The sequence below is a fragment of the Amblyomma maculatum genome, chromosome 6 (assembly GCF_055883805.1).
Source record: "Amblyomma maculatum isolate TAMU_Amacu chromosome 6, ASM5588380v1, whole genome shotgun sequence".
Lineage (NCBI taxonomy): Eukaryota > Metazoa > Arthropoda > Arachnida > Ixodida > Ixodidae > Amblyomma > Amblyomma maculatum.
The window spans coordinates 67231113-67248924 of NC_139349.1; the positions used below are offsets into that span (position 1 = coordinate 67231113).

Consider the following 17812-nt stretch of genomic DNA (forward strand, 5'->3'; position numbering starts at 1 on the left):
TCTTTGGTTTCCAGTTTTCTTCACATCTACCAAAATAGCGGTAAATTTTTGCGACATCGTGTTATATTATGATATTCTTTGTAAAACATTTCACTTAGTACTGAACACAAGCAATGCTCAAAACGTTAATTTTAGCGCAACGCTATGTCCACTACTTACTCCTTAGTCGTATTTCGACAGCGGCAACTCTTAACCTCACAGCACCATTGAACAGTGAGCACTACAGTGTACTTTTTTCCTTTGCCAACGACCCTCTGAGGCATGCGTAGGGAACAGAAGAAATGCTATACACCCTTTACGCCTATATTTCCTTAATCCATTCTGAGCTAATATTCATCTCACATTGAATATGCGTGCTGTAGCCAACCATTATTACCACTTTCTTTGCTCTGTGCAGGTACAAGATGAAGACAAGGGCGTCAGAAAGAATCGACGAGTGGTATGGTAGGAGAAAAAAAAAAACATAGCCATCTACCTAGACTTTCGTGTTGCACCTCGTTTTATATTAGCATCAGTACACAGCCATCAGAAAAAGACCCCTTTGACCTTTACATTAATTTCTTTCTTCTATTTACAAAGGCATTTGCATTCGATAGCAACGTCGCTTTGCGCTACCGCGGTGAAAAGAAATGTGAACAGTGGAGCGCGTGTTTTTCCGCGCATTCTAGCGTTGGAGCGCTAAACCGAAGATCCGCATGTCCAAATCCGATGTGGTTTTGCTGTCGATGGTAAATCGGCGCTTTGATTACTCGCTGTCGTGGAGCTGAAATCTCGGCACAGATATTGATGGCCATAGAGTAAGATAACAGAGCAATAATAAGAGCAGACACTCGGCACCTTTCGCCTCCCGAGTCCTGCGTTACACGCCTCTGTCATGCATGAAATAAAAAATAAATAAAAAACTATCTGTGGCTCTTAAGCCTCTTTACGTACTGTGAATGCGTAAACATTCAGTGGTACGATTTCACTTCTCCTTTATGTTTTTAATCGAGTTAGACGACCTCTGCTCGGTTTTACATGACTTTTGCGTGACCAGAGCCTTTCAATGCTTACTGGTTACAAAATTTCTCCGTAACGCTATGGGAGACCTGGTGGTTTCATATACCGCTCGTGGCTGGCACTCCGTGGCCTCATTTGGCAGTTAAGGGCTTTTTTCGAGGAGCTGGGCTGTATTGCGGCCAAGAGGGATGCCCTTCAGTTGTTGACTTAACGGCGAAATTTGACGTATAGTGTACTTTAGTCTCTCGGGAATTGTAATTTTGTGCGTGGAACTATTCCGAGCCCTTTTTACTTGTCGGCATGACGTTCTGGCTGCAAAGGCGCGCCACATAAATGTCTCGTTCGCTCCCTGCCTCCAATAAAATGGAGCTTACAAGGCAAACGAAGCGTGCATTAGCGTGGAAAGAAACAGGTGGCCTCACCTCTGCTTTCATATATGGGCGCGTTTGTAAAGAACATTTGGATGTTTTCAGACCCAAGTAGGCGACGCCGTGCCCCTCCGCGACGAGAAGACAGTTGAAATCTATTGGATTCGCGAGTGCGATTTCAACAATTGCGCTGAGCGAAGTAAGAAGTTTCGGTAAATGAAAATGTCGACACATTGCAGCTCCAGCGACAGTGATACAAAGACGACGATTACTTAAATCGCAGGACGCGCGTACAACTGGCTAAAATGCCAGTAGGTGTGAATCGGCCTGTCTTCCTTTAAGCATTGTTTAAGTAGCCGGCATCTGTAGCTCGAGTCTCATGAGGAGCACATTTTAGGTCATTTTATTGCTGCAATTGCTCGCCGAACATAATGTCGGATAAAAATTTAATAACAAGGGTTGATCACATTGGTTAAGCAGCCATGGCTAAAATCAATGTTTAGTTTTCTTTACCTTACCAAAACGAAGGCTCAGCAGAAACGCTCAGTTAACTAGTTAACTTTCAGGTTTATCCCGGCCATTTACAGTGCCAGCCGGGCAATATTTAGGTTATAAAATAAAGGTCCCTGCAATTAGAATCGAGGTAACGTAGCGGTTAGACCGGAGAATTCAGTTTTGCAACACTAGATAACTGAGGGAATTCAAAAAGAACGCGTATCTGGCCCACGCATTTTGAGATCTATATAATGATGAGGGGTAAACTATCACTGATGATCTACCTCGCCAGCGGTGACACTGTAGTTAAGGAGCTCAACTACTGCTATCAGCCACGGTGGCTGCGTTTCTATGGTGGCGAAACCAGTCAAGCCACCAAGGTCTCACGTTGGGCAGGCGGCTGCCACGGCTTCGGCTGCTTCTCATGGCTGAAGGGCAGCACAACAGCATCGAAATTCAATATTTTTTTTTCGTGCCGCATCTTCGAGTCAGATGGCTCAGGCTCATTGAGCGGGAAATAAGGGTTTCGAAAGCGAAATGGAAGAAACGTTGCTGCAAAGCAATGATCCATTAAGCCTAAAGCTTAACGCGGCATAAAAGGCGCCCGTTAATATCCCTGTGAATTCTTGCATGTCTGTCTTCCCCTCGCCCTTCATCGCAAGCGGGGGTATTGTCTGTGTGTTTCTGCGTGACTATAATTTTAGAAATATAACGCGCTAATCACGTTCAACCATTTTTGGTATAGTTATAAGTAATTCATACATCGTCTTTGAGCATAGCCGACAGAAGCAAAAGCAGAGATCTTCACCGACTACAGAGTTATTTCAGGGCGTAAAGTCGTCAAATTAAGCTAATCCTTCCGCAAGTAACTATCCTTTTATTTTCCCAAGTGCAATCACTGTTTTTTTTAACTGCGGTGATACATGCATAAGATACAGTGAAGCTAAATCCAGGCCAAGCGCAACGCACTGGAAAGCTTGTCAGAGTCGTTTAGAAGCTCAGGTTTTTAAAATTTGCAGTATACATGCAGATTGGACATGAAAGTTGTAAATAAACGCAGTGTGGACAAGGGGAACCTAGCAACGAAGAAAGCTAACGAATCCCCACATATTGTGTATAGCGGCATACAAGACTAGTGGTGTGTTTCTCATAGAGCCGAGGACATTATGCTGCGTTTAAATCAAGCCGGCCGATTTAGTGCAGACAAACCGTCCTCCTCACCACATCTCGATTCGCGATTGGCCTCTTGAATAGCCGCTTGCCGACACTTTCACGTTCACTGCACTTGAAGCGCAGAAGTACTGCGTCGCGATCGGCGGCCAATGCTAGAAGCAGCACAATAGTGTCGCGCAGCGTAGCGGAACGTGGCGTTGGTTCGCGCCGCGTGCTCTCTTTGGCACGGCGGGAAAGGAGACAGCAATCCAACAAGAAAGAGCGCACGAAAACACATGACTTGACAAGATGGCACTACTGTTAGCTTTTTGAAGGCTTTTAATCGGCTGCAGGACTTACGCAAGTGTCCTCTCGTGGTATAGTGTGCTACTCGATGGAAAGCTTTAGTTATGGCTTGCACTAAAGCATCCGGTGCGTGTGCCAAGTATCGTTCTTACCAGCGCAAGATAAGTACTTCGAGACTCTTTCAGGCAACGTCGTTTGTTGCTTGTGTTGAAGAAGGAAAACGTTGAAAATAGCCTGTAGACATTGTTGTGATTCAGGTCCGTGTCCGGTTATCAAAGCTCCGAGTCCACTAGATGAAGTGAACAAAAGGCGACTTTATACATAATTTAGTCATAATACACAATGGAAAACATTGGCACGAAAGCCGAAAGCTACTGCTACACGCTGCTCTCTTCGCGCAGCTACGGCCAGGGAGATACCGTCACGTCCCCTCCGGGCGAGATCCCAGCATTCGACGGACGCTCGACGGTCTCGCTCGACAAGCGGCAATGTGCCTTGTTTTATAGGCCAGAAAACCGTTGGCACTCTTATTGTCCAATCCGTACGCAGCTGTTGGCGGTGGGCCAAGAGGTCCAATAGTGAGTGCGCTGACACGCTGGTCTCCCGCCTCGAATATGCGAGGCGCGAAGGGGAGAGGAGGACGCGCTTCTACGTTGCCGGCGGCGGGCTGAGGTCGCACGACATCTAGGTAATACGACTCCAAACTCGTACAACGCTGAGGCTTCTCCTCAGTGCGCAAGTGTCATGCGGAGCAGCACCGGGGCTTGTAAAGGGGCGTCAGGAGTTCGCTGGCACCCGTTCAGCTCCAGTCGTCGACCCCTGCAGAAGTCTCGCGAACCGCAGCTAGAAGCCCGATCATAACAGCATGCACAAAAACAAACACAAAGATTGCCGAAAATCACCGCAGTTGGAAAGGGCGTCCAGAATCTGCTTTCTTTTCGTCGACGGTATAAGAACAAAGCTATCGGCTGTAGACTCTTTTATTTCGCAGTTATAATCTCGCCGCGAGTGTCATGACGCTTCGATGATCTGGTCAATTCTAACGCTTCGAACGAGATTACAGTGTGGTAGCGGCAGTCATCTCGAACATGACTGTGGCACTACGGTGGCTCCAATCTAAAGAATCAGCTTTCCCAGCGACAGCCAATGCATGGCGGAGTTGGATCACCAGCTTCAGACTGGCTGGTATACGCTACGCTTCGCTGGTTGTGCATAATGGCATGCGCTCCGTTATTAGCGCTCCTTTTCATCGCAATAGCATGTAATTAATATTCTGCAAATCATCTCATAATGAAAGTTGCAATTGTTATTTACGAAAAGCCACTTTCAGAGCATCCTCAATATCGGAGCATATTTAAAAAGCGCCATCCTGCTTGTAACGTGGCACATTTGCACCAATCAGGACGCAGGAGATAGAACTAAAAATAGAAAACGAAACAATCGCTCTCAGAGCTCGGCAATGGCACTTCCTTCACTGGGATTAATTGCTCCGCAAAAAGCAGAACAGCCAAGCACGCGATGCACTTTCCAGCAACATGACCGATGCGCATGCTCGCTGCCTCTCCTGATTTCCGCTCTGCTTCGCTTCGCCTCCGCTGCACCTAGAAATCGACGCTCGCGTAGCGTTATCGAATATCCGGACGGTTTTACGCGAAGCCATCATAGCACTGAAATGCAAAACGTTCAGAGCGTGCACGTAGACTTTTACATGTTGCGGGCGCGACAGAAAGCTTTTGCCCACCTACCAAGCAGGTTCTCGTCGTTATAAAATTATGGTAGATCAAGCCTGTTGTCATGGTAAGGAATTTGTGCACCCAACAACACAATAAACAATCCCGTGGCCCATCACTCTGCATGGCAGCTGGCGTATGTAGCAGATCAAGTTTAAACCAGAAAATTAAAGCGCTGTGAGCACGCCCAGATGCAGTGAAATCCGCGATACCACCTGCAATATCGGGGCATATTTTATTTACAAACACGCCACCGTGCTTGTAACGTGGCGCATTTGCACCAATCAACACGCAGAATATGGAACTAAAAATATTAATCAGCATGCATAAATACGCCTTTCTTGGAGCAGTGAAGGGCCTGGTTGGGCTGAAGCTCTGGCTGGCTGTGACTTTGGAGCATACTAAGCATGCAAAATCAGCTATGTATTCGGCTGGCTACAAGCTTGTTTAGATAGCCTGTTCAGTTTAAAGCTAAATGATGGCCACTTTCTGTCCCGCGGTAATGAAACGTGGTTCCCAACGTGAAAATATCCTATAAAAAATGCGGGTTGTGCTTGTCAAAGTGCTCAGTATGACATGGGAGACACAGGATGACGCCGCCGAAAATGTTCGCGCTGCAATGAGTAATAACTGAACTTAGTTAAAATGAAGAGCGTTTGCAGTGCATTTAGTGGAGCTTCAGTGGGGGATTTAATAAAATTCATGCAACTGAATACTCTGTAAAGCGACGTTCGTTCAAGTGGTATTCTACAGTACATATTTTATCCATTATTTGACCTTTTGCTGCCCTTTTCGGCGACGTAGGATGGGATACTGCAATCTGATATTTGTTTTGCAAATTTATGCATTCGAAGATGATGGTGTATGCACTGGCTGCCGGGTCATACAACAAGCGCTATGTGCTCAGGCTGACCAGCAGATTATTTGTGTGAAAAGAAACTGGCACATAAATTATATTGTATTGTATTGCATCGTATTGTATTTATTGTATTGTATTAATAGTATCCTGTGACTGCGATATTCCGCAGCTGCCTCCCAATTATTGTGGCAAACGCATTTCACTAGTTTTCTATGACACTTTTAAATGCTTTGCGAACGCAATGAGAACGTTAAAATACGCGTTGGATTGTTAAACTATCCCTCTGTGTTTATATCACTATTTGACTAGTTCCCAAAGTTGCCTAACATTTACTAGTGATGTCTAAGAAAGGTGGACTTCAACGATGCGTACTACGTTTTTTCACTCAGGACTTGCTGCCCCAAGGTCCATTTGCTATGGAAACGCTTCAGTTGGAATTATACATGATGATGGGAAAACATTCAATGGAGCACATATGCTGGCCCTTCAATTAGCCCTTCTGTAAGACAGTTCATTATGCTTCATTCAGTTTCATTTTAAGTTAAATGAGGCGTTTTATTGTGACAAATGTCAAATATGTATGTGTAGACGCCACCAAGGTTATATAAACCGTGGCGTTACAAAAGTAAGCTTTTTTGATGCTGTTATTACAATGATAGATTTATAATCAATTTTCCCTTCAGTTTACCTGTCTGCATCGCAGTATATGTCCTAAATCTCTTGCGTTTAACCGCTGCTCTGAGAGCATTCTCGACGTACGCCTCTGCCTCGATAGGCCCGCTGACCGCAGTGTAAGCGCTGTGAAGTGTGGCATCTTTGTGAAAGTGACAGAGGAGAATTTCAGGGCGAGTGAGTTCATCTAGGCATTGAGGGACGTTTTACAGGAGTGCGGTTTTCGGGGTCAATGAGACACTGGTGGGTATGCGCACTCCCAGGCACCCTTAGAACTTGCAGAAACATGAGGTAATCGGGTATCTCAAGAGATGCTTGTCACTAACGTGCCAAACTCGCCGAAATCCATCTTCCAAGTGACATTGTTCGATTCCCAGACTTTGCCGGTTGCAAATGACGGTATGCGTTGGAGTCAAACATTAACAAATACAACAAACGTCATGCAACCAAGTGACAATACAACAGGTAATCTCAATACTATTCAGAACACATATAGCAAAGCAATGCAAAACATCCAATCTCGGCACAATCGAGGCTTTAGGACATAGAGAGATCTAGGCACTAGCTTACGTTAATGTACGAGAGGCAATGCCTTACAAGCGCCACATCGATAGACGTCCACTATGGCACGAGTTTACCGCTGAGGTTACGCAAACTTTGTATGGCGCGGAGCCTATGGACGATGGTAATTTTTTAGAATCATTTTCCCGGATTAGTCTCGCTGGGAACTGGAATGGTCGATTTTGACTTTGTTAATCAGAAACAACACACCGGATGCAAAGCTAACTCTCGTTCACTCGAGCTGTGCCGCTGATTGGCTACCGGTTCCCGGCCAGCAGTGAACGGCCTTCGACATTTGTTTTTTGACCGTAACCATCCTCTCACCTTCCCGCTGAAACGCGCATTGTCTTTGCTATGGCGAAGCGGGGTGTCCTTTAAACTCTGCATTGCTTCGTTGTCTGTCTATCACCGCCGCCTTAGCACATCGTACAGACGACACCATTTAGTAAACGCAAAACTGAACATTTCGTGATAGTTTAATAAGGAAGTATACAAGTGTTTAACAAAGTAATCACCTGGCCCGAAAACTACTTTTTTTTTTTGTCAGCACCTCATATTACACAATAGCTGCCGCGTAGCCAGATTTCGTGATATGTTTCACCTTACAGTTCGCCCGGTAGAACCTAACGAAACCCTTAACACTGATTTCATAATAATGCATGTTTAAAGATGTGCAATAAAATGTTAGTTTTCAATAAATACTGCCTGCAGCTTAATACAACCTGTCCCACAAACGCCAGGCAAAGTTAGCTATTCCGAGCATGTCATGTGTAGCCCATTTAATCATAGAGTATCACAGTATCTACTATTGGCATCACATCACAATGTTCGGGCAACTGGAGATGAACGCTTTGTAGCACAGCAAGGGTAGTTTTCTTTTTCCTACAAAACTGCTTAACATGAGAAAAGTTACATCTTGTATATGTAAAATAATTATAGAGAGCTTTATATTTTTTCTTTTATATTACGTTTCAATAATATTCCTGGCCCAGGTTAGGAGCCAAAAAAGATAACGGGAAATGGGGTGAATGTCCCCGCTCTGAGGGCTACCTGATGTCCTCTATTACTGGAGGCAGCAATCCCAGTCTCTCGTACTGCAGCGCCACATCGATGTGGGACTTCTACTTGCGCGTCAAGTAAGTGACCAATTTCATTAAAACTTTAAACTTGACTAGCTTATGGTTCTTTCCCCACCTCACCACCTCAACGAAGTGGCCAGCTCTGTCGCGCGAGGTCTCACAAACCGTGCCGGAGCAGACATGGTGAAGAAGGGGGAAGAGACAGGCAGACAAGTTTCAATGACTTAAACAAACTCTTCTACCTGGCCCACCGGACCTTCCCTCTGCCTAGCAACACACTTTACAGAGCTCAGGCAGTCGCCTTAAGGCAATTACAAAGAAACATGGGCCCGAACCCGCTGCAGTATAATAGTATCAATCCCGAAGTATACAACACCAGCACGTGCAAGTCTGCAAGACTCGGTTCTGCAAGGCATATTACCCTGTAATGCCTGCAAGACATACTCTGGGAAGGTATATGGCACAACGAACCAGCGTTATTCACGGAACCCTCCCGTCCAGGTGGTCAGCCGCTCTGCACAGCTACAGCCTAAACAACCAACTCTACAGAGCCGTGTAGCAGGCCTTCGAGGCGTCGGCGAGACAAGGTCTCGACGAGGCGCGAGCGCTTAAGCGCAGAAAGTCCTTGACGAATCTTCTCCGGGGGGCCCTGAAGCCGAGTTTGTAGCAAATCTTCAGCACGCTGTCGTTGGTGCTGGTTCGCGAATGTGTGTAGTAGTTCGGTCTTGCCTGTCTCCCAAAATATCAGCGAAGCTTCGTGGTTCTCTAACCAGTACTTCGCTGGTGCCTCCACTGAAAAGTAGATGTTCAGCAGGCATTGATCAGGTGTACGTCCACCCGTTGTTGCGAGCAATCCGTTCATAATGGTGTACCCAGACTTCAACGTCATCAGGTCATCGCCACGGAACGGGGCAACAGTCTTTGGTGTCACAGGCACGTAGACTATTCATGTCGCAGTCGCGTTGTCAGGCTGTTGACTAGAAGGCCATGTACACGTTAGCCCGAGGCATCTTGCATCTTGCATCTAGGCATCTAGCGAGGATCTCTAGTGCTTCTGTGGACTCCAAGAAATTGCGGCGGCCAGGACTTAATACTGGGCTCAAATTTCGTGTTGGGATGCTCTTAATTCATGAGTATCTTCCAGCACCTCCATCAATGTCACGTCCTGACACAGAGAAAGAAACAGTACGGCAGCAGAGACCTCAGATCAACAGGGCAACGAAAAGACCCAGCGCAACAGCCGCGACATCAGCACGCGGTATACTGAAGACAGAGGATATGAAAGATAGAGGGGAAGAAAAAAAAACTAAGGAAGGAGCGCGTGGCGATACTCTTGAAACCTATTTACAAAAAAAAAGGGGCAGCAATTCGGTCCCCACGTGATTAGACCACGTGATAGCTACTACGGCTGCGCATGCGCGAATCGGCGCCGCGCGGAGTCCGCCGCGAGTGCAGCCCCGGGGAATCAGCGTGGTAACCCGTGGTAACCCATGTTCGCCAAAGCAGAGCCGCGCGCCAGCACAGACGTGCGCACTAAAACATACCGACATCAAAACATTAGGGTCCGACTCGGAGAGCGAAAAGACGGGAGAGCAAAACGGCGTCCTCGCACTTAGCTTGCGAAGGTTGGCCGCGTGACGTCACGTTGTTTCCTTAGTTTTTCTACCACCATGATATGAAATAATATTTCATCATCGTAGTTTGAAACAGCCCTGACCAGTCTGTTTCTTTTTCTATTTTCATCTATTCCGCTGTTTCTTCTTCCCATGTTACTTTTTTTTTTTCTTCGCATAAGGCAGTGAGCGCTCTAGTGGCGCAAGCAACTTATCCGTGCAGTACACTGGCTCGCAAACTGCACAATAGCTTTTTTTTTTTTTTGTAGCAAAACCTACACTGTGTTAGGTTTTCAAGCCGTCGATGTGGCACCGTGGCACCATGCCACGTGACCGTTGCCTGGCAACTGTCACGTGATATAGACCGAAAGCTGGGCCAAGAGTTGAAGGAGAAAAGAAGTAGGAAAAGAAGAGGAGACGGCAGATAAAGCATGATGTGTTCCCTCTTGAAGCTGACGGCGTCGTCGACTCCATAGTCTCGGCAATTTAATCGCTGAAAAACTATGTCAGCCCGTGAGTATCTCTCATGAACTCGCTGTGGTTCGTGGTCGTGACGAAACCATGGAACACCTGAACAGGAGCTCTGGAAGACTCAGTGTGTACAAATAAGTGAATTTCTTCCTAAGCCTGTATGAAAACAAACAAATCTTCGCACGCTGTTCATTTTACATCACGTTGAGTTGATCTTAAGCGGAGAGTTTTATTTAAGACACTTGACAATAATTAAAAGATGTTTACCCTAGACTATTTCTACCTGCAGTTGTAATGTAAGATATTCCGTTTCAGTGACAGGCGAGACGTTTGTTGGAAGGACTCGCCAAAGCCCGCCCTTGTTGACAACACAGACTTGCCAGTGGACTTCTACAAGAAAAAGTTATGTGATGTGTGTCAAGTTCATAACGAGACGTTTAGAAATGCGTCTGAGTGCAGGGTAAGTGCCGCTTAGCGCAATAACATATCTTTGGAGCAAATGGCAGCGGCTGCGATGAAATAAGTTGGGGAGAATAACCAGAAGTAAAATTTTGCCCAAGTTTAATATAATTCTGGGGTAGTTGCTTGATTTGCTGCTAAGTTATAAAGGGATAACTATGTGTGCGCCATTTAAAAGTAATCGCAGCTCGTATTTTCGACGACATATTCCCCGTGTTCATCCGCCCTCTAGAAAAGACGGCGCTCATAAAGGCTTGTGCTTAAAAGAGCTGCGAGCCGGACAGTATATATAGCTGCTCCGAGAATATACAATTATTGGATATGAGATCCATGGAAGAGAAGGAACTGGTACACTTGGTGAGGTGTGGGTGGGGAGAAGTGCCGCTCCTCACGAGGGTGCGGTTTCGGGCTTGTTGCGGTAACTTTGTTCAAAAGGGAATAGCGTAGACACACGACAAAGAGAAGAACGAACAACACAGGCGCTGGCTTACAACTGAGGTTTATTCGAAACAAGCGCACACATTAAGCAATCTTGAGGCAAGCTTTTAGCATAGTCGACGTCAGGGGAGATGTAATGGGCCGAATAAAAGCGATAAAATTATAAAATTTAAAAGGTATAAACAGGTTCCAAATGACGATGGATGTGGGAAAAATGACGTATGGAATTGATAACATGCTAGCCGAAAGATGGGTCGTGGAACATGGGGTTAGGTTAAGAAGAGAGGATAGCATTTTGAGTAAAAGGGCTTAAAATAGTGTTTTGAGAGAGAGAGGTATACTTAATTTTTTTTAGATAGGCTATCTGTTTTCATAGTAGGAGAATGGACGGTATGCTGGCACACGTGTCGCCACGGTTTCGGATCAGGTAAAGATTTATGAATCTTCAGTTTGTGTGCTTCGAAATGCTCTTGCCTGCACTGCTTTTGCCTGCCATCCCTCGATTAGACGAAGGCTTTCTCTTGGTCTATTATTTTTTTTCTAATTTCCCTGCTTTCCCGTAAACTTTTCTTCCTTAATGTTGTCCATCGCCTTTAATTCATTGCTCAGCACGCCTGTGTGCGGGTGCAATGCCACTTTATGGCTTCAGTACTTTGTGTTCGGAGGCGGTCTTCGTATACATAAACAGCGTGTCTTCGTTTCATTTGTCAGTTCGCAAGCAGTTGCCAGATGATGATAGGTCGCACCCCGCCGCGTATTTGGGTTTGCTCGGTACGGTGGCTCCGCAAGGGACAAACCAACAGAAGAGACGAAGAAAATGGGCTGTTCCGACTAGTATCTACCGCCCCCAGGAGCCGAGCAGCCTAGCGATTAGCGGCGCATGCTTTTTCAGTGGGCGTCACATTGGACGCGGCACTAGCTTAAGAGAGCCTATAATACTATTACTACTACTACTACTACTACTACTACTACTACTACTACTACTACTACTACTACTACTACTTTGGACGCGGCACTAGCTTGAGAGAGCCTATAATACTATACTACTACTACTACTACTACTACTACTACTACTACTACTACTACTACTACTACTACACCTTTAAACAATAATAATAATAATACACAGCAATCTTTCTCTGCTAATTATTATTATTAATATTTTTATTATTATTATCATTAGTAGTAGTAGTATTATAGAGGAAGACTCGTTTCACGAAGTTGGCACTGAATTGTCTAGTTAACGGCCGAATTAACTGGCTAAATATTATCTTCACAGTTTCAATTAATAGTAATAATAATGATTGCTTCACAGGAAGGGAAAGGCGCAGTATCTGTCACACTTGTATCTGTGGACACCTGAACTACTCCGTAGTCCTCCGCTACGGCTCCTCTTTCTCTCTTCCTCCCTTGTGTCTGTGGACACCTTCATCCCTTGGTGTCCACAGACACAAGTGTGACAGATACTGCGCCTTTCCCTTCCTGTGAACCAATTAATATTATTATCATTAATAATTAAAACTGGGAAGATAATATTTAACCAGTTAATTTGGCCGTTACCTACAGACAATTCAGTGCCAACTTAGTGAAACGTGTCTTCATCTATACTACAACTACTACTACTACTACTACTACTATTAATAATAATAATAATAATAGTAACAGTAGTAGTAGTAGCAGTAGTAGTGGTAACAGTAGTAGTAGTAGTATAGGCTTTCTCAAGCTAGTGCCGCGTCCAACATGACGCCCATTGAAAAAGCATGCGCCGCTAATCACTAGGCTGCTCGGCTCCTGGGGGGGGGGGGGGGGGGGGGTAGATGCTAGTCGGAACAGCCCGCTTTCTTCGTCACTTCAGGTCGTTTTGTCCCTTGCGCAGCCACCGTACCGAGCAAACCCAAATACGCCACCCCGCCGGGGTGGCACGCGTATTTGGGTTTGCTCGGTACGGTGGCCCCGCAAGGGACAAAACGACAGAAGAGACGAAGAAAGCGGGCTGTTCCGACTAGCATCTACCGCCCCAGGAGCCGAGCAGCCTAGCGATTAGCGGTGCATGCTTTTTCAATGGGCGTCATGTTGGACGCGGCACTAGCTTGAGAAAGCCTATACTACTACTACTACTACTACTACTACTACTACTACTACTACTACTATTAATAATATTATTATTATTATTATTATTATTATTATTAGTAGTAGTAGTAGTAGTAGTAGTAGTAGTAGTATTAGTAGTAGTAGTAGTATTAGTAGTAGTAGTAGTAGTAGTAATAGTAGTAGTATTAGTAATAGTAGTAGTAGTAGTAGTAGTAGTAGTAGTAGTAGTAGTAGTAGTATAGAGGAAGGTTCGTTTCACTACGTTGGCACTGAATTGTCTGTAGGTAACGGCCAAAATAACTGGCTAAATATTATCTTCGCAGTTTTAATTAATAATGATAATAATAATAATTGGTTCACAGGAAGGAAAGGCGCCGTATCTGTCACACTTGTGTCTGTGGACACCAAGGGATGAAGGTGTCCACAGACACAAGTGTGACAGATACTGCGCCTTTCCCTTCCTGTGACCCAATTAATATTATTATTATTGTTAATTAGAACTGTGAAGATAATATTTAGCCAGTTAGTTCGGCCGTTAACTAGACAATTCAGTCCCAACTTCGTGAAACGAGTCTTCCTCTATACTACTACTATTACTAATGATAATATTATAATAATAATAATAATAGTAATAATTCGCAGAGAAATAATGCTGTGTATTACTATTATTATTATTTAGTAGTAGTTTTAGTAGTAGTAGTAGTAGTAGTAGTAGTAGTAGTAGTAGTATTATAGGCTCTCTCAAGCTAGTGCCGCGTTTAACGTGACGCCCATTGAAAAAGCATGCGCCGCTAATCGCTAGGCTGCTCGGCTCCTGGGGGCGGTAGATGCTAGTCGGAACAGCCCGTTTTCTTCGTCTCTTCTGTTGCTTTGACCCTTGCGGAGCCACCGTACCAAGCAAACCCAAATACGCGGGTGGCACAGTGGTTACGGCGCTCGACTACTGTTGTCAAGGACCTCGGCGGCCGCTTTTCGATGGAGGTGAAAAGCAAGGCGCTCGTGTGCTGTGCGATGTCAGTGCACGTTAAAGAACCCCAGGTGGTCGAAATTTCCGGAGTCCTCCACTACGGCGTCTCTCATAGCCTGAATCGCTTTGGGACGTTAAACCCCACGAACCAAACCAAACCAAACCAATAGGCCGCTGTCGCGCCATACTCTTAAGGCGAGCGTTAATGTCCACTTATATGTTTTTAAAGCGAGAGCCTTTCTAGGCTTATGGAACGAAATCCCGTGCGCGAGAGTTGTGCGCGAGATCTGTCATATTCCGCGAGATTCCACGAAATTAGTTCTTGTCGAGCGTTCCTGCCATCTACAATGCCTGAACGCGCGCTAAGAACGCCGTGCGACCGGAGCGATGATGTACCGTCCAAATTCACACTTGCGGGAGAAAGTGTGAAAGATACTGCGCCTTTCCTTTCATGTAAATCAATTATAATTGTATGTAGCGCTGCGAAGAACTTCGATAAGAGGCAAATTATAGGAGAGGAAGGGTAGACTTTTGCCATTCTCCTCTTAAGGAACACCTAAAGACCATCTATTTTTTTTTTATAGGGCTACAAATCGAAGCTTCTCAACGGCGCGTGCCAGGCACACTGCTGCAAACCGTCGAGATATCGTCACAGGAACTGTGATTGGGCTAATGCTATCAATATGCCTGATGGAACACCTTGCGGTGGATATATGGTAAGGTCCTTTTATTTGTTTTTTTTTCCATAAGTGAAATATAGCGTCGGCACTGCGATTAATAAGAATTGGGAAACTTCGATAATAACGGTTTTTCACCCGTAAAGTGTTAGAAATGAAATATTTTGAACCGTTATCCCCTAATTAAGCAGACATTATTTTACGAACGTCACGGAGAAAAAAAAATTCTAGAGGGCACTTTGGACCACTAGAGGGCGATGAGGCGAAAGCCATTATAGCGCAGTGGATCGTAGCCCTCCACTACAGCACCTCTATCTCCCTCTTTTCTTTCACTCCTACCTTCCTCCCATCCTTTACGGCATGGTACATGTCGCGGAGAATTGTGACAGATACTCTGCCTTTTCTCTCCTGTAAATCAATTTGAAATGCCGCTGATGCCTGCTGTACTAACGCCTCCTAGAGATCTGGGTCTGCTTCTGTTTTCTGTGTGGTACGGCGTTCGAAGAAGCACAAAATGAAAGGCGAACACAACCAACATTTCATTGAACGCATCAAAGTTCACCGGCATTCTATAATTCGTTTATAACAAATTAATGCCGCAGTATCTGTCGCTTGTTGAATCCCGCTATCCTCACGGTAGACAAGGGGAATTATGGTGAACGTTTCACGATCCGAGGCGTGGCGCAGTTGGTAAAGCGCTGAGCTGAGGATCCAAGGGATGGAGGCTCGCTTCCCGGTGGAGATATGATTTATTAATTTATTTTTAATTATCTCCCACGAAAGCGTGACACCTTCTGCCGACAGCCTCTGCTGACAACGATGACGCATTAGAGGCTTTTGCCTTAAAAGAAGCGGAGTATCAATCTAGCTTTAAAAAGACACCACCTCACGCGAGATTATTTGTATGCAGCAGGCGCTGATTTTGCCAAATGCTTACGTTTTGTTAAATGTATTTAAGCCCAAAAGCCCAGCGCCTATGAATACCTAGGTCACGTTCAAACTTTCTTCTACAAGTGACCCTTTCATATGCCGCTAAATATGACGGAAGAAACCAAAAAGAAGATCAAATGCGATGCTCGCACAACCTTCAGAATGATAAAACTAGTCGCTTAGGTGTAATGCATCTAAGTGCAGAACGAAGTGTCACGTAACCATCACAAACGGTTACGTGGATTCGACGAAAAGAATGTTAAAAAGAACTTGCGATTCGGTGTGATGCCCTTTATATACTCATTTGAATAATGTTTCTGACGTCGGAAGCTGACATGGGCTACATTACTAAAGTGGTTCGATTAAAGGTGGCTACATAACGTGGAAGGGTTCCCACAAGAGCATGGTTGCGTACACCCTAACCATCGCACCAGGATGCTGAGGGTCCCTAGAAGACATCTATTCACTCGATAAATGTAACTGGTTGCTTGCAATACATTACATGTTTTTCATATTTATTAATCTATTATTTTCTTAACGGGTAGCGTTCCCGATCATCCCATAAAGCTATTTGGCAAGCATAACTAGTAATCTGTTATATTTTTATTGTGTTATCATTAGAACCACTCATGTTAAAAGATCTGTGCATCCGTTTGACTGAAGCCTCAGAGGGCAGGCGGCAAACTGTAGAAAACAATTATCTCCACCTTAAATTTAAGGGAGTCGACAACACGAAGAAAGGTTTGGAATGCGATGATTGTCAAAATGAAGAGGAAAGCTTCCACTCCCAGGAAAAATGGAGAGAGAGGATGAAAGGGAGAGGAAGATGGTGGAGATTCCTGAGCTTAATTTGATGGTTTTCACCCATATACTGCAATTAACACCCACCAACATAGGACGATGCCATCATGCTACAACCATCGTTTACCGATCGTTTTGCCAAATTTCTCATTTCAGATATGCTTACATGGCAAGTGCGTCTAGGACAAGATCTTCACTCGCAATATCACTCAGTTGTTTAAGGAGAAGATAATAAATATTATCGCGCGGCACAATCATAGTTGTGATAGTCCATCTTCCCCATCCTCCTTCTTCCCGAAGGAAAAACTGATAGCTCCTCTTCCCTACCCCACCTCCTTTCTGCAAGCAACTGACGAGATGTCGTGAGTACCACTTCTTCACTGGACTGCAGTTGATGTCATGTCTCTATTATTGGAATAGCATCGACATTGTGATAATAAAGTACTGCGATTTGGTTGAGTTCCGAAAAAGCATCTTAAATAAACTAGCAGTCACCGCCTTATGTATACAGATTTAGCTTTGACTAGTTAAGATTATGTCACTTACTTGAGACTAATAATTCTTAATCATGTACTGCCAGTTTATTTCCGGTCACCAAGAGTTGAAACAACTTAGGTTGACATTAGCCCGGAAGCAATTCCTCTCGATTTATATGCTTAACCATTACTTATACTCATCAGTTGTCACGGCAGTGAAGTACGAAATTCATCGCATTAGCACCATTAACTATTTGTCCTACAACAACGCATCTAGATCTCCCTCACAGCAACCCTTCTCTTACGAAATCAGAAGCCTGCTACTCAGCTGCCCATTGATGATGTGTTTACCCAGAAATATTTCGCAATTATAAGTGCACGAACAGGAGGATACAACACCGGGCTAGCTGGTGATGGGTCCTGCAGGGAAGCATCTGTCGTCGGTAAATCGTGCTACAGTTGCATTTGCATCTCTCGCGTTATTTTCGTTTACTGTACTACTTCGAAGTTACGCAGATAAAATACCAGTACTCTTAGCCAATATCCGTGGCGTTCAAACTTGCCATATGCTTAGCACTTGAGAGGAGGGGTGAGAGGAGGCCAAGAGGGAGGTTTTGCACTTGTGATACTTGCATGCTGCTCACCTCTACCCTTATGTATGTATTCGG

The 17812-nt window shown here is 44.9% G+C and overlaps 1 protein-coding gene across 1 annotated transcript in view; it reads left to right on the forward strand.

The window, feature by feature from the left end:
• The window catches only part of LOC146185931 (uncharacterized), a 39196-nt gene extending 22145 nt beyond the window's left edge, over window positions 1-17051 (forward strand). Inside the window, exons 7-12 of the mRNA XM_084605603.1 lie at window positions 398-444; window positions 6299-6410; window positions 8135-8278; window positions 10621-10765; window positions 14845-14976; window positions 16825-17051. Coding sequence (XP_084461729.1) covers window positions 398-444; window positions 6299-6410; window positions 8135-8278; window positions 10621-10765; window positions 14845-14976; window positions 16825-16851 — 607 coding nt within the window. The 3' untranslated portion in view covers window positions 16852-17051. The remainder of the gene's footprint in view (window positions 1-397; window positions 445-6298; window positions 6411-8134; window positions 8279-10620; window positions 10766-14844; window positions 14977-16824) is intronic.
• The last annotated feature ends 761 nt before the right edge of the window (window positions 17052-17812 follow it).